The sequence below is a fragment of the Dermochelys coriacea genome, chromosome 19, assembly GCF_009764565.3.
Source record: "Dermochelys coriacea isolate rDerCor1 chromosome 19, rDerCor1.pri.v4, whole genome shotgun sequence".
Taxonomy (NCBI): Eukaryota; Metazoa; Chordata; order Testudines; family Dermochelyidae; genus Dermochelys; species Dermochelys coriacea.
Window position 1 is genome coordinate 7525265 of NC_050086.2, and position 26625 is coordinate 7551889.

General features: G+C 47.9%; 1 protein-coding gene across 1 annotated transcript in view; it reads left to right on the forward strand.

Moving 5' to 3' along the window:
• The window catches only part of MACF1 (microtubule actin crosslinking factor 1), a 259982-nt gene that overhangs the window by 101945 nt on the left and 131412 nt on the right, over positions 1-26625 (forward strand). Inside the window, 14 exon segments of the mRNA XM_038377247.1 lie at positions 16597-16763; positions 17852-17964; positions 18058-18164; positions 18888-19007; positions 19119-19214; positions 19654-19781; positions 19910-20003; positions 21222-21376; positions 21665-21941; positions 22502-22630; positions 23770-23847; positions 24415-24576; positions 25341-25445; positions 26097-26192. Of these exon segments, the coding sequence (XP_038233175.1) occupies positions 16597-16763; positions 17852-17964; positions 18058-18164; positions 18888-19007; positions 19119-19214; positions 19654-19781; positions 19910-20003; positions 21222-21376; positions 21665-21941; positions 22502-22630; positions 23770-23847; positions 24415-24576; positions 25341-25445; positions 26097-26192 (1827 nt within the window).

Sequence of the window (26625 nt, forward strand, 5' to 3'; positions counted from 1 at the left end):
AGTTTTGCTCTCAGTTCTCTGTGCGTATATACAAGTCCAGGTGGTGTGTATTAGCATGTCCTGAGCAGTCCTTGCCAGTCTACCTGGGCAGCTATTGCCCTTCTGTGATGCAGGGTGCTCTGGAGCTGTGTTGGGGTCACTGACTTGGATAATTATTGCATTTCTGCTTGTGGGTATAGATTGTGATTGAGTTTTTGCCTGTCTTATGGCTGTGTTCTTGTTTGGTTGTTTGGCTCAGTCTAGGCAGCTCTCTAGGGCAGTGCTACTTAAAGTGGTGGTCCGTGGACCGGTGCTGATCTGCAAGCCGTCGGCTGCCGGTCTGTGCACACTGGAAAATAAAATTGCCGGTCCCCCACATCAGAGAACTTGAGAAGCACATCTCTAGGGCACAGTGTGTTTATACTGGTCGGCTCGCTGCTTCCGCAATCGGTGGAGGCGAGAGGCTGTATATTGATGAGGAATTAACACCACTTCATCAGTCACTTGCCTTCATTGTCAGTGCAAGTGTCTGCCTGTTTCCGTGCATTTGTCTGCTTGTGCCTTCCTGAGGGGGCCCTGAGCACTGGCTAGAGGTGCGTAGTGTGAAGCCAACAGGCCTTCGCTGCAGTCTCTGTGCCTGTGTGAACAAATTCCTGAGAACTGTTACATTCATTGAACCCACTGGGGAGACTCCTAGCGAACGCTCTGAAAAGAGACAAATGATTTATGGGTGTTCAGTTTGAGACATCTTAAAGGGGGCTTGATTTTCAGAGGGCAAGTGCTCAGCACTTCCTGAAAACCAGGCCCCTTTATAGTGTTTTAAATTGGGAGTCTGAAATCACTTATCTCTTTTGAAAGCGTTAGCCTGGGGTCTAAACAATCAAGGCCTCAAGTTAAAAGAGTCACTAGTTACTTGTGAAAATCCTGTTCCCTCTTTTAGAGTGAAACCCTCCCGGCTGGTACAAGGGGGGAAGAGCTGGAGCATCCATATGCATTTCTGTTGTCAGCTCTCTGTTCTAAATGACACCCTCCCTGTTCGCTGGGGAGAAATAGATGGGCCGCCTCTGAGACTGGGCTTTGCAAAGTTTGAGATGTTCTCACTCATCTCTAGTCAGAGTCCACAAGAGTGTACAGCCGGAGCTGCGATGTGGTGAAGATATTAACATATTCCCTTCAAGCACCTATTGGTTAACTTGGTTAACTCTTGGGAACTTGAATCTTGGCTTTTGGGGGTATGTTCTCAGGCCACTCCGATGGCAGATTTGCACTCCCTAAATTGGATGCACAAGTGTGTCTATAAATCTGGGCCTGAACATGTCGACTAGACTCTCACTAGAGCGAGCGCTGTGGCCGTTGGAAGCCATAAGAGTTGAGCAGGGTCAGAACGCAAAGCACACTGATAACTCGTACAGGCACGTGAGGGGTTCGGCCTCGTGTTCTTTTTCGGCCATAATTATTTTTTACTCCTGTGTGACCATCAGCTCGGGCACTGACCTCACTCCAGCACTGAGAAACAAAACAAGTGAATTCAAGCCCTAAGTAGAAGGTGAATGAACTATCCCTGTCTGTATGTGGCCACCTCCTCTCCCTATTTCCTAAGACCGCACAAAGTAAGGTGCTAAAATTCAGAGGCGAGGATAAAAAGGGACCCTTGCCCAAATCTTGGTTTGGTTCCTGTTTTTTCGGCTCGTTTCGGATGTCTCGGGGGACGCTAGGTGGTGCTGCTGCACTGCAGTTGGCCTGAAAGAGCCAGGTTTCAAAGGGAGCGGACTGCAGTTCTGAGGCAGACGGATGGGAGTGCAGGAGCCATCCCATGGCACTGTCCTGGAGCCGTTTTGGGCTTGCTCCCTCCGCAGTCAAGATGTGAAAACCTACCAGCTGTGGGGATTTGTTGAGGATCGCTGGTCTGGCCCAGGGAGATTAAGTGCTTACAGCTGGGCCTGCTCCCTAGCCTTACACGCTCCCTGTTGTACACTGCCTCTCTGCCTGGAATAAGGAGATTTCTTCTAGGGATGTAGCTCTATTGCTAACCCCTTAATCTCGTTCATGTCTTCCATATTTGAAAGTCCATAGCCCACTGCTGCAAAGAAACAGCCAAGGGGCAGAGCAGCGTCCTGTGCTTCGAGCTCCTGGTGCCATCTCTGTACTGCAGGCCTAGTGACCATGACTTGTCTCCTCGTTTGCTGGGGGGCTGGTGCAAACCCTGCTTGGGAGATGTGGGCCTGTAGTTTGTTTTGCCTTTTGAAGCGAGCAAGCCCCTTGCTGGTTGAGAGGAGGTTTGGAAGGGAAGGAATGAAATCTCAGCTCAGGGGCACTAGGAGGGAGCAGCCCTGGGAGCTGGTGTCTCTGGGTTTGGAAGGCTGTAGCTGGCCACTGAGCTGTTTGCTGCTCTGCTAGTGGGGTCTGTTTGGCGGGCAGAGGGCAGGGTGGCTGCTGCAGGTGTCTAGTGCGTGGCGTGCGTTTTTGCTACAAGGAATGGAACAGTCAGAGCTCCCTGTACCAGCCCAGCCAAATCCCCACTCTCTGGGGAGGGGTGGGACAGGCAGGGTGCTGGGTTTTAGTCCCAAAGTTCATGTGTGTGTGTTGTGGAGAAGGTGAGCACTGAGTCCTGGGGGGGCTCAGGTCCCCATCGCGTGACTTTGCCTACAGTGGAAGGATGTTCATGTGACATCGCTGTAGTAGCACTGGATAAGGGGCTTGAGTTCACCTTGGGGATGCAGAAAGAAGGTAGGATGGGCACTAAGTGCCCACTGCTGCTCCGCCATCGGAAATCACACTAGGTTGTGTGCTGCTGACCTACCGTTTCAGCACCCAGAGACTCCCCTTCTCTAATGGGTGCCCAAGCTGCTCTGGATTCCTCGGCTGACCTGTGCAGCGATAAGGACAATTAACCCTTTGGGGAGGTTCCACTCCTGCCGTATGCTCCTCCGCTGTGATTGGAGGAAAAGCAACCTGCCCATGGCCAGAGTGGAGCAGTTGGAGGCTGTTTATTTGACAACAGTCAGGAATAGAGTAAACATCAGGCAGGGTGAGCAGACCCTCCGAAACGCCTTGACTGTAGCCCGGAGGAATCTGTTTCCTCCGGGCTACGGAGGAATTTGTGGGCTTCCCACACAGCGCTGGCCATGGGATTTCCTGTTAGTATGTGTGCTGAGTCTCCTCATCATCTCCGTGCTTCTCCTTACTTCTCCCCACCCTTTTCTTTATGCTACCTTTGCTCAACCTCCCCTTTTCTGACTTCCCACCCTCCTTCCTCTCCCCCCACATCCTCCCTCCCTCTTCCCGCCCCCCCCCCCCCGATTTCTGTCTGGTTCTTGCTTTCTGTTTGTGTTACCGAGGGCAGTGCTCCAATTACCTCATATTTGGAGAGAAAAAGCTGCAGCCAATCCGGTCTCTGTCTGCTTTTAGGTCAAGTGATTTCTGAACTGCAGTGAGATGCTTTGAATTTGTCTTGTTGCAGCTCCTAGTCTGTAAGATGGCTGTCTGGAACAGCAGCAGCTGGGAGAGACTCCGTGTGTGTGAGTGAGGGCGAGAGAGAGAATATGGGGGATCGCCCACAGTGCTCTGTGTTTTAAAATGTGAGTCGGCTGATGAAGCTAAGGTCAGGATTTATCCAGGGGTCTGGGACCAGTTTAGCTGCATTATTGCTGGCATTTTCTGCTCAGAGGAGATGGGGAATTCTCTGGGCTGCGTTAAGGAACCGAAAGAACAGGCTGCTGGCCCAGGAAAGGCTCCTCTGTCCCCCCAAAAGAGGGTTCGCTTTAAACGGAAGTGGAGGGGGAAGAAGAGAACGGTGCCAGAGGCAAATCCCAAGGAGCAGCCCTTGTCTGGCGTGGAGATTGCTAAGGATGATGAGGCACTGGAGAAGTTCAAAGTACTGCCTCAGCAGGAGGGAGAAGAGGAAATTGCCAAGACCCTGCACCAAGGATCACAGCCCCTGGATCCTAATCCCAGCTCAAGTCCAGCGGCCCTGCCTCAGGGTCTCCTTGTACAGGTGAAAGAGAGATTTCAAGGGGAAGTCCGGAAGGCTCAGCTGGTGGTCGAGCACTGGCCCTCGGGGTCTGGAGGCAGGAAGGGTTCCCCTGAGGAGGGCACCACAGTCATTGCACGCCTGCTAGACAACCCTGCAGAGAAGAACTGTGAGAAAGCTGTGAGCAGGCTGGTTGAATTTCAAAGGACAGGAGCTGGCAGCAGTAGAGCTGAGCTGTTGCCTTTACAAAGGGAGACTGCAGTCAAAGACTACAAGAGGAGGGATGAAGACCAGCTTGTGTCCAGGTGTCATGCGGTGTCTAGAGAGGAGCCAGCGGGCGGACCAAGGCTGGAGAAGCCTGCAGCTTTGGTGGAGGCTGGCGGGTCTCCGGAGGTCTGGGATACAGAAGAAGGGAATGAAAGTATTTCAAGTGCCACGTGGACAGGTTCATGGTTCGTAGAGCCAGGCACCATCTCAGAATTGTCCACACCGTCACCCATGGTGGACCAGGTGGGAAACCAAGGCTTTGAGAAGCCCCAGAGGCTGTCATTGTCACGAGAGAAACCTGCCCTCAAGGGGGGAGAGGGCACCTGGATTCAGCCTGGCACTAAACTATCTGCCTCTCAGAGCGACTCTTCGTTCAGCGGGCCGACCACAAGTGCTGCCCAGCGCTCCTCAGGATATGGGAGTGACTCATCCCGTCAGCCCACCAGGAATACTGTAGCCAGTCAAGTCTCGGGGTCGATCTTGGAAGATGGCTGCCCACTCCCTGCACAAGAGGGCAGCCAGGTTCAGAGGGGCAGGACGGAGAAGGCCGTGAAGCCTTCTGGAGGAAAGGTCTGTGCTCGTATTCATTTACTGAACCGTCTTTCAGAGGCGGCCGGGGGGGGGGGGGGTTGATGCTGTCCTGAATATCCGTGATCCAGGGAGAGTTTTCTTCCCAGTTGACTCCAGTCTGCTTAGCCCTGTGTCTAGCGCTGTGAATTACAGCCACATATGGAGAAGTGGCAGGTTAAAGCCAAGTCAGAATGCTCCTGGAGAAGCGTCTGTCTCCAGCCTGAGGAGCTGCATGGCTCTGATAGCCCTCAGGTGTAATTTGCATGGAGGTCTGTTAGGAATGTCAGATGAGGGGAGCGGGGACTGCATGGGCTTTTTGCTTGCGGGCTGACCCTGTTTGTACTTTGCTGCCTTTACCCTGTAATCTACCTCGTGTGTGCAGGTAGAGAGCTGGAGCAGCACTCGATGTAGAAGCAGGATGTGAGAAGGCAATTACTTGTGTTTTAGGTGTAATTGACTGTGTGTCACTCGAGATGCACTGTCTGTAGTTAGCATGTTCACCCCCTTTCAAGGGGTTGCTAACAGCACATTCCCTCCGTTCTGACACTTGTGTGGCGTGCATGCTCCCCCCCTTTGTCTGCATGCATTTAACATTTCTGTGAAATGTTGGCACTGATTAAAAATGGGGGAAGGGGCGGTTTGCAAAGTGTGTTGGTTAGGAAGGAGGCTTGTTAGAATGGTCCCAAAAACGGGTGCATTGCAACCAGACAGGGCAAGGCAGCAACATTCAGTAGTGATGTCCCTGGCATTAGTAGTACTTTCTAGCATTTGTGTGTGTGTGTGTGTGTTTGTAGTTGAAATTGGCATCACTGGTGACTTACCAAGTACCTTTGTTAGCTGCTGTCAGTCTGTGGGGTGGAAAGGGGGCAGAGACCGGCAGAGTGTATAGGGAACATGATTGAAATGGTGGGAGACACACCCACCAATTCAGCCTCAGACCTGTGGCAGGGCAGGGCGGAGAGCAATTCAAACAGAGAAGAGCGACTGGGTCGTTAATCAGCTGAGAGAAGGAAGGTGCTAGTGTTCATAGAAGCATAGAATATCAGGGTTGGGAGAGACCTCAGGAGGTCATCTAGTCCCACCCCTGCTCAAAGCAGGACTAATCTCCAACTAAATCATCCCAGCCAGGGCTTTGTCAAGCCTGACCTTAAAAACTTCTAAGGAAGGAAATTCCACCACCTCCCTAGGTAACGCATTCCAGTGTTTCACCACCCTCCTAGTGAAAAAGTTTTTCCTAATATCCAACCTAAACCTCCCCCACTGCAACTTGAGACCATTACTCCTTGTTCTGTCATCTGCTACCACTGAGAACAGTCTAGATCCATCCTCTTTGGAACCCCTGTTCAGGTAGTTGAAAGCAGCTATCAAATCCCCCCCTCAGTCTTCTCTTCCACAGACTAAACAATCCCAGTTCCCTCAGCCTCTTCTCATAAGTCATGTGTTCCAGTCCCCTAATCATTTTTGTTGCCCTCCACTGGACGTTTTCCAATTTTTCCACATCCTTCTTGTAGTGTGGGGCCCAAAACTGGACACAGTACTCCAGATGTGGCCTCACCAATGTCAAATAGAGGGGAACGATCACGTCCCTCAATCTGCTGGCAATGTCTCTACTTATACATCCCAAAATGCCATTGGTCTTCTTGGCAACAAGGGCACCCTGTTGACTCATATCCAGCTTCTTGTCCACTGTAACCCCTAGGTCCTTTTCTGCAGAACTGCTGCCTAGCCATTCGATCCCTAGTCTGTAGCGGTGCATGGGATTCTTCCGTCCTAAGTGCAGGACTCTGCACTTGTCCTTGTTGAACCTCATCAGATTTCTTTTGGCCCAATCCTCTAATTTGTCTAGGGCCCTCTGTAGCCTACCCCTACCCTCCAGCATATCTTGCTGAGGGTGCAATCCACGCCATCCTCCAGATCATTATAGGTGTCCTGTCTAGTTCCTGTCAAACCAGTGTGATTCCAAAGAGGAAAAGGGGCCCCACTTCTCCGGGGCGAAGGTGAACTCAGCCAGTCCGAGTCCATCTCCTCTCGGGCAGTAGAATCCTGCCCTGGTGCAGCAGTGCCGTTCATGGTCCAGGGGAACGCGAACAGAAAACAGAGTTATTGGAGGGAGTGCTATGCCTTGGATAGTCAAAGGGAGCATCGGCTAGTGCAGAGGTGGGCAAACTACGGCCCGCAGGCCACATCTGGCCTGCGGGACCGTCCTGCCTGGCCCTTGAGCTCCTGGCCAGGGAGGCTAGTCCCCGGCCCCTCCCCCATTGTGCCCCCTCCCCTGTAGTTATGCTGCCTTGCGGGCAGTGGGGCTGTGAGCTCCTGCTGCTCTGAGTGGCATGGTAAGGGGGCAGTGGCAGGGGGCAGTCAGGGGTCAGGGAACAGGGGGCGGTTGGATGGGGCAGAGGTTCTGGGGGGCGGGTGGCCAGGGGTCGGGGAACAGGGCAGGTTGGATAGGGTGTGGGAGTCCGGGGGGCCTGTTGGGGCAGGGTATGGATAGGGGTTGGGGCAGTCCGGGGACAGGGAGCAGGGGGGGTTGGATAGGGGGTGGGTCCCGGGGGGCCTGTTAGGGGGCGGGGGTGTGGATAGGGGTCAGGGAGGTAGTTAGGGAGCAGGAGAGGTTAGATGGGGTGGAGTCCCAGGGGGGCAGTGGTTGGGGCGGGGGGTACTGGGAGGGGGCGGTCAGGGGACAAGGAGCGGGGGGGACGGGTGGATGGGTTGGAGGTTCTGAGGAGGGGCAATTGGGGTGGGAAGTGGGTGGAGGCAGATAGGGGGCGGGGCCAGGCTGTTTGGGGGGCACAGCCTTCCCTACCCGGGCCTCCATACAGTTTCGCATCCCGATGTGGCCCTCAGGCCAAAACGTTTGCCCACCCCTGGGCTAGTGGGATGTATTTTGGCCTGGGAAGGACTAGATGAGTGTACGCTGGGTTTTTGGCTTGAGGCCATGGTGATATAGGCGGGGTTGCTGGAAGAGATTGGTTATTGCATGTTACGCTTTGGGGGCAGTGAAATTGTCTCCTTGTATTTTGGGCTTGAGGCCAGAGGTCTCTTATGTCTGTATTTGAAGTTGTGGGTGTCAGAAGATGCTGCATTTGTTCTGGGGGTTGCTTAACATGAGGGAGTCACTATTCTCTGCAATTTGGGGAGCGGAAGGGCCTCCTCTGATTTGTGATAGACTTGAGTACCTCGGTCCAGTTTCTCAGTGCAGTTTGGGCTGCTAGGGATAGGGCTTGGCCCATGAAAGGTAGGAATCGATAGGCAAAAGGAGCTTGATGCTGAATATTTTGGCTTGTTGGGCCAAGGCCATTACCTTGATGTACTGGAGAAGGCAGCTCTGTATTTAGATGCCAAGCTCGGTGGGAACAGAGCTGTCCTGATAAAAGTGGTTGATTTTTTTTTTTTTTTTTTTTTAAGTTCAGAGGAATTTTGTGAGCTGATCAACGAGTAAGGAAGGTTCTGTGCTTGTGCTCCAGGTTCCATACGCTCATCACCCCCTTTCTCAGATTCCTTTATGCCAAGTGCAGGCTTTTAAAGGAGGAGGTGGTACCGCCCCTCAGTATCAGTAATACAGTGGAGCATGTATGGGGCATGTCGGGATCCTGCGGATGCAGCTGCCTTTTCTGTCCCTTCTTCCAGCCTGGGGAGTGGGGCAGGCAAAGGCCTAATAACCTGGGGATGGACGACTATGTTGTTTGTTATTTAGATAGTACGCGAGGTGCATCGTGCATTTGTTGTGGCCTGTGGGTCATGTGATCATGTCAGTCTATCAGCCTGTTGCTTCAAGGAAATCCCTGCTTTGGGTCCGGAAGAGTTAATGCCAAAGCCGGCTGTGTGGCAGCAACCGAAAAAGAGCAGCTTTCTGTGTGATAAGCATGTCAGACTCCAGAGAGGGAGGTGAGCAGCGGCATACCAATTACACTACTGCTGCCACTCCTCTCTCTGCTTCCACAGAGTCTTCCTCAGATGTCTGGGGGTGGGAGGATCCTTTGCCTCCAGCCCTGCAGCTTCCTTTCTCTTCCCTGCAAGGGGAATCTTCACTGGAGCTGGACGCTCTGAGCAGTAGAAGCCAGGTGAAAATTAGGGCTGTCAAGCGATTACAAAAATTAATCTCGATTTAATCATGCTGTTAATAATAGAATACCATTTATATAAATATTTTGGATGTTTTCTACATGTTCAAATATCTTGATTTCAATTACAACACAGAATACAAAGTGTACAGTGCTCACTTGATATTTATTTTTGATTACAAGTATTTACAATATAAAAAACAAGAGAGTATTTTTCAATTCACCTAATACAAGTACTGTAGTGCAACCGCTTTATCATGAAAGTTGAATTTACAAATGTAGAATTATGTACAAAAAAACCTGCATTCAAAAATAAAACAATGTAAAACTTTAGATCTATAAGTCCAATCAGTCCTACTTCTTGTTCAGCCAATTGCTCAAACAAACAAGTTTGGTTTACATTTTCAGAAGATAATGCTGCCTGCTTCTTGTTTACAGTGGCACCTGAAATTGAGAACAGGCACTGTTGTAGCCAGTGTTGCAAGATACTTACATGCCAGATGTGCTAAAGATTCATATGTCCCTTGATGCTTCAACCACCATTCCAGAGGACGTGTGTCCATGCTGATGATGGGTTCTGCTCAATAACGATCCAAAGCAGTGTGGACCAGCACATGTTCATTTTCATTATCTGAGTCAGATGCCACCAGCAGAAGGTTGATTTTCTTTTTTGGCAGTTTGGGTTCTGTAGTTTCCGCTTCGGAGTGTTGCTCTTTTATGACTTTTGAAAGCATGCTCCACACCTCATCCCTCTCAGATTTCGGAAGGCACTTCAGATTCTTAAATCTTGGGTTAAGTGCTGTAGCTATCTTTAGAAATTTCACATTGGTATCGTCTTTGCATTTTGTCAAATTTGCAATGAGAATGTTCTTAAAACAAACGACACGTGCTGGGTCATCGTCCGAGACGGCTATAACATGAAATATGACAGAATATGGGTAAAACATAGAAGGAGACATACAGTTCTCCCCTAAAGAGTTTGGTCACAAATTTAATGAATGCATTATTTTTTTTAATGAGTGTCATCAGCATGGAAGCATGTCCTCTGGAACAATGGCTGAAGCATGAAGAAGCATATGACTCTTTAGTGCGACGCCAGTTACAAAAGTGCCATGCGAACGCCTTTTCTCACTTTCAGGTGACATTGTAATTAAGAAGTGGGTAGCATTATCTCCCGTAAATGTAAACAAACTTGTTTCGCTTAGCTATTGGCTGAACAAGAAGTAGGACTGAGTGGACTTTTAGGCTCCAAAGTTTTATATTGTTTTGCTTTTGAGTGCAGTTATGTAACCAAAAAAACCCCTACATTTGTAAGTTGCACTTTCGTGATAAAGAGATTGCATGACAGTAGTTGTATGAGGTGAATTGAAAAATATTATTTCTTTTGTTTATCATTTTTACAGTGCAAATATTTGTAATAAAAATTATATAAAGTGAGTACTCTACACTTTGTATTCTGTGTTGTAACTGAAATTGATATATTTGAAAATGTAGAAAAACATCCAAAATATTTAATAAATTTCAATTGGTATTCTATTGTTTAACAGCACATTTTTTTAATCACAATTAATTTTTTTGAGTTAATTGCGTGAGTTAACTGCACTTAATCGACAGCCCTAGTGAAAATATTTCCCCTCCAGTAACCTTCCTAAAGGACTGCAGTGAGCGGGTAGCTCGTGATCAAGTTCCTGTGCTCCCAGTTAGTTAAGTTTAATGAAGCAGTTGGACGTTCAGGGGGAGAGGAGCACAGAAGGGAGCGACATATAAGGGCTTGATCCTGGACACACGATTTTCTGCAGTGCTGAGCAGGGCTTCAGTGAGGGGAGCAAATCAGCTGGTTTAACATTCTACAGGCACCTTTCCTCTAGGGTGAAAATAGGTGCGGCTTTAGATTCCCCCTTTTGTTTGTCCCTGTCCTGCTTGAGTTGATGGACAGTAATTCTACTAATTGTGGAAAGATGAGAGAACCACTGACATAGTCTCGAACACATACTCTGATCTACTCTGTGATATTCCTAGCAAGCCAGTCTGCCTAAAAAGACACGTGCTTGCAGTTTGGTTTCTCTCGAAGCGCTATGATCAGTGTATTGCCAGCAGTTACAAGTTGCTACGCAACTCTATCTAAGCAAGCACATTTATTCTTAAGGTAAAAGCATTAAAGAAAAATCAGGTAAAAACAATAAAATAACCTACACACATGCTAAAAAGCTTATCAGAGATCACCCCCAACTCCAACCTAGGGCTCTGGTAGGTGTCAGTCCAACAGATCCTCCTAACTGAGTTTTCCCTGTGGTTACAAGTCGATATCAGTTTTTAGATCAGGAACCAGAACAAAGGCCCTAAGTCAGTTTAAGCTTGGGCTGTTTATCCCACAGTCCTTTTTCTTTTGGTCTCTGAAGAATTCCATTTGAGCTAGAAAATGTGAGCCTCCCCAGGAGGTGGTACCTCTCTGGAGACGTTAATCACCCCCTGCTGGGTTTAATTCCTGCTGGAGCTGTGGTAACCCCCGTCCACCCCGGGGTGAATACAGTCCCTGGCTCACAATGAGGCGTAAACTGGCCATACATTTAATACAATATAGTCTTCCAAAGATATTGCTCAAAGCTGCCCTGTCTGCCATGCTAGGCACTGTGCAGACATATAGTCTGTGACAGTCCCTGGTTTACAGCCGAAACAGAGTAGACCTAAGGGGTGGCTGGACAAACAAGTGAGTGAGGGATCGGAGGAGAGCAGGCTGAGCAAACAAGCGGTCGGAGATCAGCTGTAGGTGCTGTGTGTTCGAGGTGATAATAGGGAGAAACCCTGACCCCTGGCAATGTCTAGCCAGTAACACTTAGTTTAGTATCCCCTATTCCAGGGGACTCTGGCTAGAGCTCTGTGTCTTGGATCTATGTAGAATGAAGGCATTCCTTGTTAGGCAAAAGCAGGGTGTTGCTGTCGGAGCTTGGATGAATCTTATGCTGAAGTGAGCCTGGGAATCTTCAGCAGCACAGAGGGAGCACAGCTAGACTGTGAGAACGGGCCCAGTTCTGCAGTCTCCTGGCAGTAGATGGCTCCAGTCCATGCCCCAGTACTTTACCCCAGAGTAAACCTCAGCCAGACACGATTTCTTGCTGCTTCTCTGAATTCAGCATGGGAGGAAAAGCTGTTCTGATAAGCTGTCTGTAGTCATCATAGGAGGTAGAGATTTCAGAATAGCAGCCATGTTGGTCTGTATTCACAAAAAGAAAAGGAGGACTTGTGGCACCTTAGAGACTAACGAATTTATTTGAGCATAAGATTTCGTGAGCTACAGCTCACGAAATGCATCCGATGAAGTGAAGTGATGAAGTGAGCTGTAGCTCACGAAAGCTTATGCTCAAATAAATTCGTTAGTCTCTAAGGTGCCACAAGTACTCCTTTTCTTTTTAAGATGAGCTATTATCAGCAGGTGCGGGGGGAGAGGGAGAGGAAGAAAACCTTTTGTGGTGATAATCAAGGTGGGCCATTTCCAGCAGTTAACAAGAACGTCTGAGGAACGGGGGGGGGGGGGGGGGAGGGGGGAGGGAGAGATAACATGGGGAAATAGTTTCTTTGTGTAATGACCCATCCACTCCCAGTCTCTATTCAAGCCTAATACCTGTAGAGGTAGAGACACTCTGACTGGCAGTCTCTGTTGGAAGCTGTTATCTGCAATGCTGACTGTAACTGGGCTTGGTATATAGCCACCTAGCCAAGCAGGACTTTGTGCTGGTAGGAAAACCATTCTAAGACCAGGTTTATAGGCTTCTCCCATCTCCACCTGCTGCTGATGCCTTGGAATTCGTTTGTTTTTCTGGAGTTTCTTGTTCTCCATGCACATCCCACAGAAAGATACATTTCAAACGGCGCAGTGTAAATCACCAGGACATGCTAACAGTGTGTGGTGTCTGGCTCTTAAACATGGGCAAATGAAGGGCATTCGTCTCTCTGTCTTCCAGCACCTTCACCCCACTGCCCTGTCTGTCTGTCTCAGGTATTTCCAAAGCGCTCATCACTGTGATTATCTGGGTTGTGCTCTCTTATGGTGCTCTCTGGGAGAAGTGCAGAAATGATGACTTGTAGGTAGGCTGTGTTGACTGGCTGGATGAATTAAAGGGGAAAATGTCGCACTTACCATTGTTACAGGTAGCCTCTAAAATCACAATAACTGAATCTTGCTCATATGCTCAGGGTTTAGCTGATTGCCGTATTTGGGGTCGGGAAGGAATTTTCCTCCAGGGCAGATTGGAAGAGGCCCTGGAGCTTTTTCGCCTTCCTTTGTAGCATGGGGAACGGGTCACTTGAGGGAGGATTCTCTGCTCCTTGAAGTCTTTAAACCACGATTTGAGGACTTCAATAGCTCAGACATAGGTGAGGCTTTTCGAAGGAGTGGGTGGGTGAGATCCTGTGGCCTGCGTTGTGCAGGAGGTCAGGCTAGATGATCAGAATGGTCCCTTCTGACCTTAGTATCTATGAATCTAAAGAGCTTAAAGAAAATCTTTTTTTTTTTTGCTTTTTTTCATGATGTTAGCTTTGTGCGTTTGACAACGCTTTGTGCGTAGTCAGTTTCACTGTTGTTGGTGTTTACCCTTCCCCTGTAACAGAAGCAGCAGGCAAGAGTGTGTACAGAGAAAGGGGATGAGAAAGTGTGACTGATGGGGCTGCCCAGAAAACCCTACTAAATCTCACCAGGGGAGTAAAAAAACCTTTAACTTTTTTAGAATTTTAAAAAAAATTACATGAACTCATTTCAGGAGAGACTACTTAAAGGGGAAGGGGATGGGGGTTGTTAAAAATCTGAATAGATTCATAGATTCATAGATACTAAGGTCAGAAGGGACCACTCTGATCATCTAGTCCGACCTCCTGCACAGCGCAGGCCACAGAATGTCACCCACCACTCCTATGAAAAACCTCACCCATGTCTGAGCTATTGAAGTCCTCAAATCATGGTTCAAAACATCAAGGAGCAGAGAAGCCTCCCTCCAGTCAACCATGCCCCATGCTACAGAGGAAGGCAAAAAAACCTCCAGGGCCTCTCCAATCTGCCCTGGAGGAAAAATTCCTCCCGACCCCAAATATGGCAATCAGCCAAACCCTGAGCACATGGGCAAGATTCACCAGCCAGATACCCAGGAAAGAATTTTCTATAGTAAATCAGATCCCATCCATCTAATATCCCATCTCAGGGGATTTGGCCTGTTTACCCTGAATATTTAAAGATCAATTACTTACCAAAATCCCATTATCCCATCATACCATCTCCTCCATAAACTTATCGAGTAGAATCTTAAAACCAGATAGATCTTTTGCCCCCACTGCTTCCCTTGGAAGGTTATTCCAAAACTTCACTCCTCTGATGGTTAAAAACCTTCGTCTGATTTCAAGTCTAAACTTCCTGGTGGCCAGTTTATACCCATTTGTTCTTGTGTCCACGTTGGTGCTGAGCTTAAATAATTCCTCTCCCTCTCCTATATTTATCCCTCTGATATATTTATAGAGAGCAATCATATCTCCCCTCAACCTTCTTTTGGTTAGGCTAAACAAGCCAAGCTCCTTAAGTCTCCTTTCATAAGACAAGTTTTCCATTCCTCGGATCATCCTAGTAGCCCTTCTCTGTACCTGCTCCAGTTTGAATTCATCCTTTTTAAACATGGGAGACCAGAACTGCACACAGTATTCTAGGTGAGGTCTCACCAGTGCCTTGTATAACGGTACTAAAACCTCCTTATCCCTACTGGAAATGCCTCTCCTGATGCATCCCAAAACCGCATTAGCTTTTTTCACAGCCATATCACATTGGCAGCTCATAGTCATCCTATGATCAACCAATACTCCAAGGTCCTTCTCCTCTTCCGTTACTTCTAATTGATGCGTCCCCAACTTATAACTAAAATTCTTGTTATTAATCCCTAAATGCATAACCTTACACTTCTCACTATTAAATTTCATCCTATTACTATTACTCCAGTTTACAAGGTAATCCAGATCCTCCTGTATAATATCCCGATCCTTCTCCGAATTGGCAATACCTCCCAGCTTTGTATCATCTGCAAACTTTATTAGCACACTCCCACTTTTTGTGCCAAGGTCAGTAACAAAAAGATTAAATAAGATTGGTCCCAAAACCGATCCCTGAGGAACTCCACTGGTAACCTCCCTCCAACCTGACAGTTCACCTTTCAGTAGGACCCGTTGCAGTCTCCCCTTTAACCAATTCCTTATCCACCTTCTGATGTTCATATTGATCCCCATCTTCTCCAATTTAACTAATAATTCCCCATGTGGCACGGTATCAAACGCCTTACTGAAATCTAGGTAAATTAGATCCACTGCATTTCCTTTATCTAAAAAATCTGTTACTTTTTCAAAAAAGGAGATTAGGTTGGTTTGGCACGATCTACCTTTTGTAAAACCATGTTGTATTTTGTCCCATTTACCATTGACTTCAATGTCCTTAACTAATTTCTCCTTCAAAATTTTTTCCAGGACCTTGCATACTACAGATGTCAAACTAACTGGCCTGTAGTTACCTGGATCACTTTTTTTTCCTTTCTTAAAAATAGGAACTATATTAGCAATTCTCCAATCATTCGGTACCATTCCTGAGTTTACAGATTCATTAAAAATTCTTGCTAATGGGCTTGCAATTTCAGGTGCCAATTCCTTTAATATTCTTGGATGAAGATTATCTGGGCCCCCCGATTTAGTCCCATTAAGCTGTTTCAGTTTCGCTTCTACCTCAGATATGGTAATATCTACCTCTATATCCTCCTCCCCATGAATGCTTGATATTCATAGATTGTAGGGCCAGAAGGGACCACTGTGATGATCTGACCTCCTGTATAGCACAGGCAATAGTACTGCCCCAAAATAATTCCTAGAGCATACATTTTAGAGAAACATCCAATCTTAATTTAAAAAGTGTCAGTGATAGAGAATCCACCATGATCCTTTGTCAATTGTTCCAATGGTTAAGTGTTCTCACTGTCAAAAATTTACACCTTATTTCCAGTCTGAATTTGTCTAGCTTCAACTTCCAGCCATTGGATCATGTTAGACGTTTCTCTGCTAGACTGAAGAGCCCATTATTAAATTGTTCCCCATGTAGGTACTTATAGGATATAATCATGTGATCCCCTTAACCTTCTCTTTGTTAGATTCAAAGAATTCCATCTATTTCATTTATCACTTAGAAGGCAGGTTTTCTAATCCTTTAATCATTCTCGTGGCTCTTCTCTGAACCATGTCCAATTTGTCAACTTCCTTCCTGGATTGTGGGCACTAGAACTGGACAGAGTATTTCAGCAGCAGTTGCACCAGTACCGAATACAGAGGTAAAATAACCTCTTTACTCCTTCTTGAGATTCCCCTGTTTGTGATCCCAGGATGCAATATTAGTCCTTTTTCAATGCTCTCAGGCTATAGTATCCCTTTAATCAAACGTCCTTTGCTTTGAAAAGCCTTCAGCCGAGTTACGTGTAGTTACTCTGAATTTGCCCTGACCTCAGCTTTCAGTTCATTTTAGTTGGAACCGATCCTAGCAATTGTGGCAGTAAAAATAGAGGTGCTGTACTCATATAACCTATCATTAGACATGGATCCCTGGCTTGGACTTTTCATATGAGACTAGCTCCTGAGAGCCCTCGTACAATGTGTATATATCGAAATAAAATCTGTATAACTTGCCCAACAGGGTTCTTCCTGCTTCCAAAGTGCCATGTAACCAGCGATACCATGTCTTTACAGATCTCTGATATCTACATCAGTGGGGAGTCAGGGGACATGTCTGCTAAGGAGAAACTGCTTCTGTGGACCCAGAAGGTGACTGCAGGTTACGTGGGAGTGAAGTGCACCAACTTCTCTTCGTGCTGGAGCGATGGGAAGATGTTCAATGCACTCATTCACAGATACAGGTATGCAAAGAGGAGTCTGGCTTGGCTATGGGGGAGGTTAAGGCTTTGTTCTCTCTTTGCATTTAATAGTCTGCACCTTAAAATCCTAGTTCTGCCCGACCTAGAATAATGGAGGAGGGCGCTCTGCTTCGGGCCTCGCATAGCAGAAAAAACTGAGCACGCACACAGTTGCAAGTAGTGTTGGCCTTTTAACAAAGGGGAAAAAAGCTTTAAACCAAATTATGGAGGCGCTGCTGTGCTATAAATGTTGTCATTTCTCACTCTGCTCTCAGTGAATAATAATACTTAGCACTTCAGTGGCACCTTCCATCTAAGCATCTCCAGGCTCTCTTGAAGCAGCAATTAAGCCTCTCACAAAACTCCTTGTGAGCTAGCTAGGCAAGTGGTATTATCTCTCTCTGATGCTTGCTCTCAGCTGCACAGTGAGTTGGTGGCAGAGCTGGGATTAAAACTCGGCAGGGCTGACTCCTGCTCCCCCGCCCCCTGGCTTTGACCACTAGACCACGCTGTTGAGGGTGAAGGAGATGAGCAAAAATTGTCAGTAAGGTCAAAGCATCATCAGATGTCTCCAGACAGCATCTGTCACCTGGATTACCCTTTGTCAGACTGTGACTGACTGACCATGGGCAACCCCCCAAATGGAAAGGAGTGGGGTCATGAGTCACTCTGCAGAAGGAAGATGGAAAACGGGGGTAACTGTTTGTGTGGTTAGGAGTCCTAAGCAGTGTGTACCCCAGCACTGAGCTAGGTGTAGTAAATTCAAAGAACTAGCCAGGAAATCTCTGCTTTTCTTGCCTTGAATGTGAAGATCTTCTAGTCCTAATCCTCGTTTGCACTTTACGTTCTATTGTAACTTCGCGTATCTGCTTGCATGAACAGTGCTTGCTCCTGGCACCTTGGGGGAATCACTGGTGACCCCCTTTGTAGTGTTAGGAGCCTCCCTCCTCCTCCTTGGTCTCCATGTCCCTGTGTATCATGTATGATTAGTGGTGTCTGGCTGTGAATGCACGGTGCTGTACCAGAAGCAGAGTGTCACCTTGGCTAGGTGTGACAGTGGCTGTCTCTGAGCTGTTGGGTGTGTCTTACAGGCCGGATATGGTGGACATGGAGCGGGTGCAGATACAGAGTAACCGGGAGAATCTGGAACAGGCCTTTGAGGTTGCAGAGAGGCTTGGAGTCACCCGGTTGCTGGATGCCGAAGGTGAGAGATGATGGTGATTGGCCAATCTGGGTAGAAGATTACCTCTCCCCCTCTTACCCCTCTGACTTGGATTTCTTTGTCCCCTTGCCCCAGATGTGGATGTCCCATCTCCAGATGAGAAGTCTGTGATAACGTATGTGTCTTCAATCTACGATGCCTTTCCCAAGGTCCCCGAGGGAGGAGACGGGATCAGTGCGATAGTAAGAACTGCTGCTTTTTACACCTTCTGACCCTGAATTCTGTGGAAGGCTGGTCTGTAAGCAGCTTGTGTCGTGACTGGGGGTGATGTGAGTTGTCTACCTCGTCTCCAGGAGAAAAGTTGGAGGCTTCCATCTACAACTACAACAAATGCTGTCTCCAAAAAAAAAAAAAAAAAAAAAAAAAAAAAGGGCAGTGGAAGTTTGTGCTGTTTAGCAGGCATTGAGGGTTCACCCAGCACGGAGACTGGAATCAGGAGAGAGAAGTTGGGTTTGGAGCTCATGTCAGCTTGCCACTGCTGGAGCAGCGTGGGGCAATTTACAGTTTCCCCAGTAAGGTTGGGCTGCCCTTTAATTCTCCTGTGCACCATGCAAAGTCACTTCGTTCTCCGTGGATACGTGTGACCAGCTTGAGACTTTGCACTGAATTCTCAGCTCTGGGCAGTGGTGTAACATAGTTCTGTTGTGCCCTGGAGATAGCATCTTATAACAAGGTCCTGCTTTTTCCTCTGTGCTGGTGTAGCTGCATCACAAGGGGGGAGGCACTTTCAGCTGGGGTTGTGTGCAGATGTCACCAGTCTGAGTCACAAGGATGCACGTTCTGTTTGTTCTCTCCCCTGCTTTGGCTGGCAACGTATTGGGGCCCAGCTGCGATATTTTGCCTGTTGCTTTGTGTAGCTGCTTTCCAGTATTAGCACTTCAAATGGCTCCCTCTTCTCCTCCCAGGAGGTGGATTCAAGGTGGCTAGAGTACCAGAATCGTGTGGACTCCCTCATCCCTTGGATCAAACAGCACACGATACTGATGTCAGATACATCATTCCCCCAGAACCCTGTTGAGCTAAAGGTAAGGGTTTCCTTGGATTGTCTGGTGCCAGTTGTTGGCTTTGGGCTTAACTGGTGGTAGCGTGAGATGGTGCCTTGGGCTGTGTGCTGATACAGCTGTCTCCCATTGCAGGCACTTTATAATCAGTACATACACTTCAAAGAAACGGAAATCCCAACAAAAGAACAAGAAAAAGGGAGGATAGAGGAGTTGTATAAACTACTAGAGGTAAGAGACTTCTCAGCTGCATGACTGGTCGCTGGGAACATTTGGTTTTTCAAGATTTACTGTACGTCCAGTTTGGATTTGTTTTGACACAGAGAAACAAAAATAACCTGAGGGTATATTATAACGCCAGCAGCATTGCTGAGCCAACCCTACTGAGGCATAGGTTCTTCTGCTGCTCTGATCACTGTGATATCCAAGCACCTCCTAGCGGTGTGTTAGCCCGTTTGCTGTGTGGTTCAGAGAGGTGGTCTGATGACAGAGGAGCCCCTCTCAAGGTGATGTAGAGGGAGCTACATTCAGGTTAGGGGTAAGCAGAGCTATACCCAAGAAGACTGGTGCCCTCCTCTCCCAAGAGATGTCAGTGGAATAAGTCACTCAGATGTGGTCAATGGTGTAATAGAGCAGGGTAAGAGACACTGTTCTACTACTGTGTTTCCAGGTATGGATTGAATTCGGCCGCATCAAGCTGCCCCAAGGTTACCACCCCAATGACGTGGAGGAGGAATGGGGCAAGCTGATCATAGAGATGCTGGAGTGTGAGAAGTCATTGCGGCCAGCAGTGGAGAGGTTGGTACTGAACTGTGGGAAGGCAGAGCTTACTGGATCCTTATTGAGAATTCTCTCTCCTGCCACCGCTATGGTGGCTGAAGGTGTCCCAGAGAGGCTCGTTTCTCTGATTGTTTCTTTTGTCGCAGGCTGGAATTGCTGCTACAAATCGCTAACAAAATTCAGAATGGTGCTCTGAGCTGTGAAGAAAAACTCACTCTGGCAAGGAACACGCTGCAAGCCGTGAGTGTGGTGTTAGTCTCCCAGGATCACCTCCCGCCTTGTGTCTGTTGTCCTCGTTCCTTCCCTCGAACCCACCTCACTCGCCTCTATTGCCTGGCATAGCAGCTGCCTTTCTGCTTAGACCTCAGCACCTCACTCTTGGGATGTTGAGATTATTCTGAATAGGGCATGGGGTTCGTGGTGGAACAGGAGCGCCCATAGCTTAGCCTTAGCTTCTTGTGCTAGCTAAGAAGGTGAACGCGATCGTTGGATGTATAAGCAGGGGGAGCATCAAGTAGGAGTATGGAGGTGGTGTTACTTTTGTATATGGCATCGGTCAGACTGTTACTCGTCATTGTGTCCAATCAGGGGTCCATGCGTCCAAAAGGTTGCTGAAAAATTGGAAAGGGTTCGGCAAAGAGCTATGAGAATGATTCAGTCTGGGAATGAATGCCTTATAATGAGTCTTAAGAGGTTCAATCTATTCTGGTGATCCAAGAGAAGGTTCGGAGGTGACTGGATATGGCATGTCTACAGTGCAATCAGACGTGTGAGATATCCAGGCTGGCTTTGGTCTAGCTAGCTTGAATAACAATAGCAGTTAAGCTGTGGTAGCACAGGTTAGCTGCTGGAGTACATATGCAGGGCCTGGATTGGTCGTATCACCTGTTCTGCTGCGGTCTCGCTGCTGCTGTTGTTTGAGCTGGTTCAGACCTAGCTCGGGTTTGTCTATGCGTGCTGCAGTCACACGGCGATTGCACTGTAGACATACCTAAAGCGTAGAGGTACCTATGTGGGGAAATGATTTCTGATCATTGACAGCCCTTTAAGCTGACAGGGAATGATGTAACCAGAGCCAGTGTTTGAAGCTAGACAAATTCAGACTGGAAACAAGGTGCACGTTTTAAAGTGAGGGTAACTAAATATTTGAATAACTTGTCTAGGGGTGGGAGGATTCTCCATCACTTGGAGTCTTTCTAGCGAGACTGGATGTCTTCCTAAAAGACATTGCACTGGCTCAAACAGAAGTTATGGGCTTTATGCACAAGCCAGTAGGTGAGGTTCTTTGGCTTGCGTCAAGCAGAGGTCAGGCTAGATGATCATAAATGGTCCCTTCTGGCTACATCATCTGTGAGTCCTTTGACTGTTGAACCAGAACACAGCCCTTTTGCCTTGCGTGTCCCTTCCAGTACAGCGGGGATGACATATCCCCCTGGTAACTCTGACCTCTTGCTGCAGGATGCTGCTCACCTGGAGTCTGGCCAGCCAGTGCAGTACGAATCCGATGTGGTCATGTACCTGCAGGAATGCGAGGGGCTCATCCGGCAGCTGCAGGTGGATGTGCAGGTCCTCCGAGATGAGAATTACTACCAGTTGGAGGAGCTGGTCTTCAGGTGAGGGGCTGTGTGTATGAGAAAGCATTGCTGACTGGGGGATATGGACAGAGACACATTCATACGCTGCATTAAGAAGCAAGGTATGCGAGTCCTGGTGGTAGTGGCTCTGCCCAGCTGAGTGTGTCTTGCTCTCCGTGGGCTTCCTGTGAGGTGGGATTCCTTCAGAAGATAGACAAACCCTTGATAAGCAGGATCATTGTGGAGAACAGGTGTCGTTCCATATATCTGCTGGAGTCCAGACATCGGTAACTAGGCTCCTGTCTTCCCTCCCCCTCTCTGCTCCAGGATCGTCCGGCTGCAAGATGAGCTGGTCACGCTGAGGCTGGAATGCACTAACTTGTACCGGAAGGGTCACTTCTCTACCTTGGAGCTGGTACAGCCATCCACCCTGACCACTACACACTTGAAGGCAGAGCCCTTGACAAAGGGCACACACACTTCCTCTACCTCCTGGTTCCGGAAGCCCATGACCAGGGCGGAGCTGGTGGCCATCTCCTCTTCTGAAGATGAAGGCAACCTCCGATTTGTGTATGAACTGCTGTCTTGGGTGGAAGAGATGCAGGTGCGTGCATGCCCTGGGCTTTTACTAGCTCTACAGGCTGACTCAGCTGCATGTATTGGTACTAAAACAAAGTCAGAAAACTGAAAAATGTGGAGGGGGTTTCTGTCTTTTTTTTTTTTTCTTTAAACCACAAATGTTGTGATGGTGCAACTGGTCCCTGGTGCACAGGGAATGCCGTTGGTTACCAGATACTGTTTCTGAGAAGTCCCTCTTGTCCTGAGCTGGGTTTGGTTTCCCATATGATGCTCCTGCTGTTTGCAGGGAATAGTGGAAGGTTATCCCCAAAGCAGGGCTCAAGACTAATTCAGCCTGACAAGCACTTCCTGTTTGATATGAGCATAGGGCTTGAGCCAGTTGCCCCTGAAGTCAATGTGAGTTTGGACATTGACCTGAATGCTGTTAGGTTCAGTCTCTTAAGGAGCACACTGCACCAGGGCTGGGCTTTGCATCTGTTATTCCAATAGTGAGCTAGGAGGTGACGTCACCTCCAGGATCCTGTGCTTTTGAGGATGCTCTTTGGGATGGCGAACGCTGACTGGGCCTATTGGTGGCTGTTTCAGATGAAGCTGGAGCGGGCGGATTGGGGCAGTGATTTGCCGAGTGTGGAATCTCAGCTGGAGACACAGCGGCACGTCCACTCCAGCGTGGAGGATCTGGGCGCCAGTGTGAAGGAGGCCAGGATGTACGAGGTGAGGGGACACAAACTTGATAGTGTAACTGAGGGCACTAGAGTTTGCCAATGCTCGGAGGGGGGATGAGGAGGGGGGCAGGACATCAGATCCTGTGAGTGTTTGGTGGCTTTTGAGGATGAATACACTTGAGGCTGCTGCAGTGAGGCACCTTTGAAGGTATATAGTGCAGCCAGCTCTCCCAGCACTCTGAACTCTCAAGACTCATTAAAGGTAGGAGTTGAGAGGTTATGTTATCTCTGTATTTGGAACTGGTGTGACTCCTTCCAGAATAGTGTGTCCAGTTCTGATGCCCACAATTTAAGGAGTGTTGATAAATTCAAGAAGGTTCAGAGAAGAGCCCCAAGAATGATTGGATTAGAAAACCTGCCTTCTAGTGATAGGCTCAAAGAGCTCAATCTATTAAGTTTAACAAAGTTGGGTCACTTGAATAAAGTTCATAACTATCTATCTGGAGAGCAAACATTTAATAATGGGCTCTTCAGTGGAGCAGAGAAAGGGCCAACATGATCCAATGACTGGAAATTGAAGTTAGACAAATTCAGTCTGGAAATAGTGTAGTTTTAACAGTGTGAGTAATTAACACTGGAATAATTTTCCAAGGGTTGTGGTGAATTCCACATTTCTGACAATTGTTAAAATCAAGGCTGGATGTGTCCAAACGCTCTGCTCTAGGAATTACTTTGGGGAAGTTCTGTGACCTTTGCTGTATGGTCCCCTCTGCCCTTAGAATCTGTGAATCTAAGGTGTGTCCCATTGAACCAGGATTTTAATGTATCACCATTAGCTTATTCTGCAGGCAAAGCTCAAACCAAAGAGGCTTAAGTGCTGCAGCTACTGCTCAGATTTGATCCTCATTGATTTGTTGTCTTAAACCCAATTTCTCATAAATTGGTCTTTTTATTTTCTCTTGGAGCCCGATTCCTTCACTAAGGGAAACCGCCTGATTTCTCTCTCCTCTTTCTCTCCTCCGCCCCCCCCCTCCCCCCAGTCCAGAGAAGAGACCACTTGCCACAGCTAGCATTCTTGCTTCTGGTTCTTACTGCTCAAGGAAAACTCGGGGGAAGTGGCTGGTATGGGGTGCGATGCTCTGAAATTGAAGTTATATACCGGCAACGTGAACCATTTTTCCTTCTTAGGGTAAAATGTCTCAGAATTTCCGCACTAGCTACACAGAAACGCTCGGCAAGCTGGAGACACAGTACTGCAAGCTGATGGTGAGTAGGCATTATCCATGTCCACAGCATGCTCTGCTGCCTGAGAGTCCCACCCCTCCACCCTGCACCATGTGCCCCTGGCACAGGATACAGAATACGGGGTCCATACTCTGCTGGGGTTGAGGATTGGGAGAGGGAACAGTCGCAATCAGTGAGAGCTGAGAGAAGAGCAGACACGTTAGTGTCTTCCTCAGAATTCAGAGGAAACCAGTTTATGGCAAACAGGTTATTTTGGCAAGGTTGGCCTGTGTGCTATGGAGGCCATGGCTTTACTCAGCCTGTAACCCTGAGTGTACAAGGCAAAGGGCCTGAATTTCCTAAGCTGTTCTCATTGTCCTTATTTGCTTGACTTACATGACATGAGAAATGTTTCCCAGTTTGGAGAACTCATCCCAGCTGGAGTCGTCATCTCGGGGGTGGTGGTTTTCACTTACACACTTTTCAGACATCTTCGTAGTACTGTAACTGTATGTCCTCAGCCCCCTTCAGGGGCACTGGAAGAGAGAAGAGTCTAAGATGCATCCATTTATGGCTCATGAGATGGGTGGGTTATTTCATGGTATGCAGGAAACATCGAGCTTCCGACTGCGGCATCTCCAGAGCCTGTACGGGTTTGTGTCCCGAGCCACTGCCGAGTTAATCTGGCTGAATGAAAAGGAGGAAGAGGAGCTGGCGTATGACTGGAGTGACAACAACCCCAATATTGCAGCCAAAAGGAATTACTTCTCAGTGAGTATAGTGCAGGCACAGGGCACCCATCAGAACAGGGCTACCTAGTTACAAGCACCACTGATTACACTGGTATTGCTCTTCAATTGCTGTGAAATGTCCAACTGGCTTCCAAGCTCTCAAATTAAGGCTTCCCAGGATTCTGAGCTCCTACAGCTCAGCCCGCAGTGCTTGCCACAGTCATGATCACCACTGGCGAACTGTGGCTGGTGTAGAAGGCAAAGGGACAAGCTAAATCTGTTCAGCAGGGTTTCCAGTTTTTGAGCATGTAATAAGTATCCGGTGGGGCAGGGTTAAAGCTGGAGTTGAAAACTTGGCTGCAAATTCCCTCAGCTCCTAGCATCTAGACTTTGAACGATAACTTTCTGAAAATGCATCCGATGAAGTGAGCTGTAGTTCACGAAAGCTTATGCTCTAATAAATTTGTTAGTCTCTAAGGTGCCACAAGTCCTCCTTTTCTTTTTTCTGAATAATGTTTTATTTATAGCTGTATCCATTCAAAATTAAGGAAATTCCAAGGCAGAAATTCTCAGGTAAGGTTAAGGAGACTGCCCTTCAAGACACTATTAATAAGGTGTTACCATTCAAAACTTACATGCTAGGAACTGAAGAAATGTTCAGTGCCATTTCCAACACTGGCTTTACCCTGTCCCACATCCCTGCTCCTCTTCACCCTGGCCTGGATACATAATGACTCAAGTACAGCTTCCACAGAAATGTACAATCAATTTTGATTTGAGTCTTTGCTTGTGTCTGCTACTCAGGAGCTGACAATGGAACTGGAAGAGAAACAGGATGTGTTCCGGTCTCTACAAGATACGGCGGAGCTGCTGTCATTGGAAAATCACCCGGCCAAACAGACTGTAGAGGTAACTGATCACTTGAAGGGCAGATACGCTGGGGAGTTTCACGCCAAGCCATATGAATTGAACCCAGCTTATTGGGAGACATGCTGTAGACATGCCACACATCCACCTCCACCCTGAACTGCTCTTATCAACTCCAAGTAGACGTAAACAGCTTTATTTATAAGGTTGCCTATTGTGAGGACAAGGGAGACACTTCTACACAGTGCCCTTCCCAAGATATTAAAGATGCATGTTTGTGTGTACAGGGCCCAGGCCCAAGGTCCTGTGGTAAGATAAGAGAGCCAGTGGCCCTGAGCTCACTTTGAATTATTCATGGGTATTAGACTGATGGAGCAAACATGTCTGTGGAGCAAAGGGTTATTAGGGCAGGGTTTTTTACTGACAAGCCCCTCCACCAATTCCAGGGGATGGAGGGAAACTACCTTGGAAGTGCCACTTGAAAAGCCTCCTTTCTTTAATTTATTTCCTTTGGCCTGTATTCCAGGGCACTTCCCACAACATTGCATTACATCAAATCCTTCCTTCCTTATGTGAACATTGTAAACCTGTTGAGTGAACTAACTAAACACTGACTCAAGCCCCTTTGCTGACAGATGCACCTTGTTCTTTTGTTGGAACTCGTGGTTTTCTTTGTATGTGTGTATTTTCCAGGCATATAGTGCAGCTGTCCAGTCCCAGTGGCAATGGATCAAACAGCTCTGCTTATGTGTAGACCAGCATGTGAAGGAGAATGCTGCTTACTTCCAGGTATAGTAGGGAGGGACAGTCCTGCGTTTCTGTCCCTGATCTATGGTTCAGAGACCCAAACCTGGCTGTGCACCGTGGTTATGGTATAGCATCAACTGACCCTGATGTTTGAACCCCACAACGCACTTATCCTTTTGCAGGGCAGTATAGGCTTTATCCTGAACACAGCTTTAAATGAAGGACTTCTGAGTTTGTTCCCATGTGTTTCTTTCCCTTTTGCTGGGTCCTCTGGGCACTTTATATGGTGGGATGTGATTTCTCGCTATAGCCCAGGCCATGCCTGTGGTGGTGCTTACAGCTCCAGCAGCACAAAGACAGAGACAAATGCAGAAGAAACTTGCCTAATGAGATTTTTGGTTGGTTCCTTTCAGTGTTGCCTGTGGCAATGAATAGCCTTTGGTGTGTTGTATCGCACAGCTTTCTGTAATGCTTT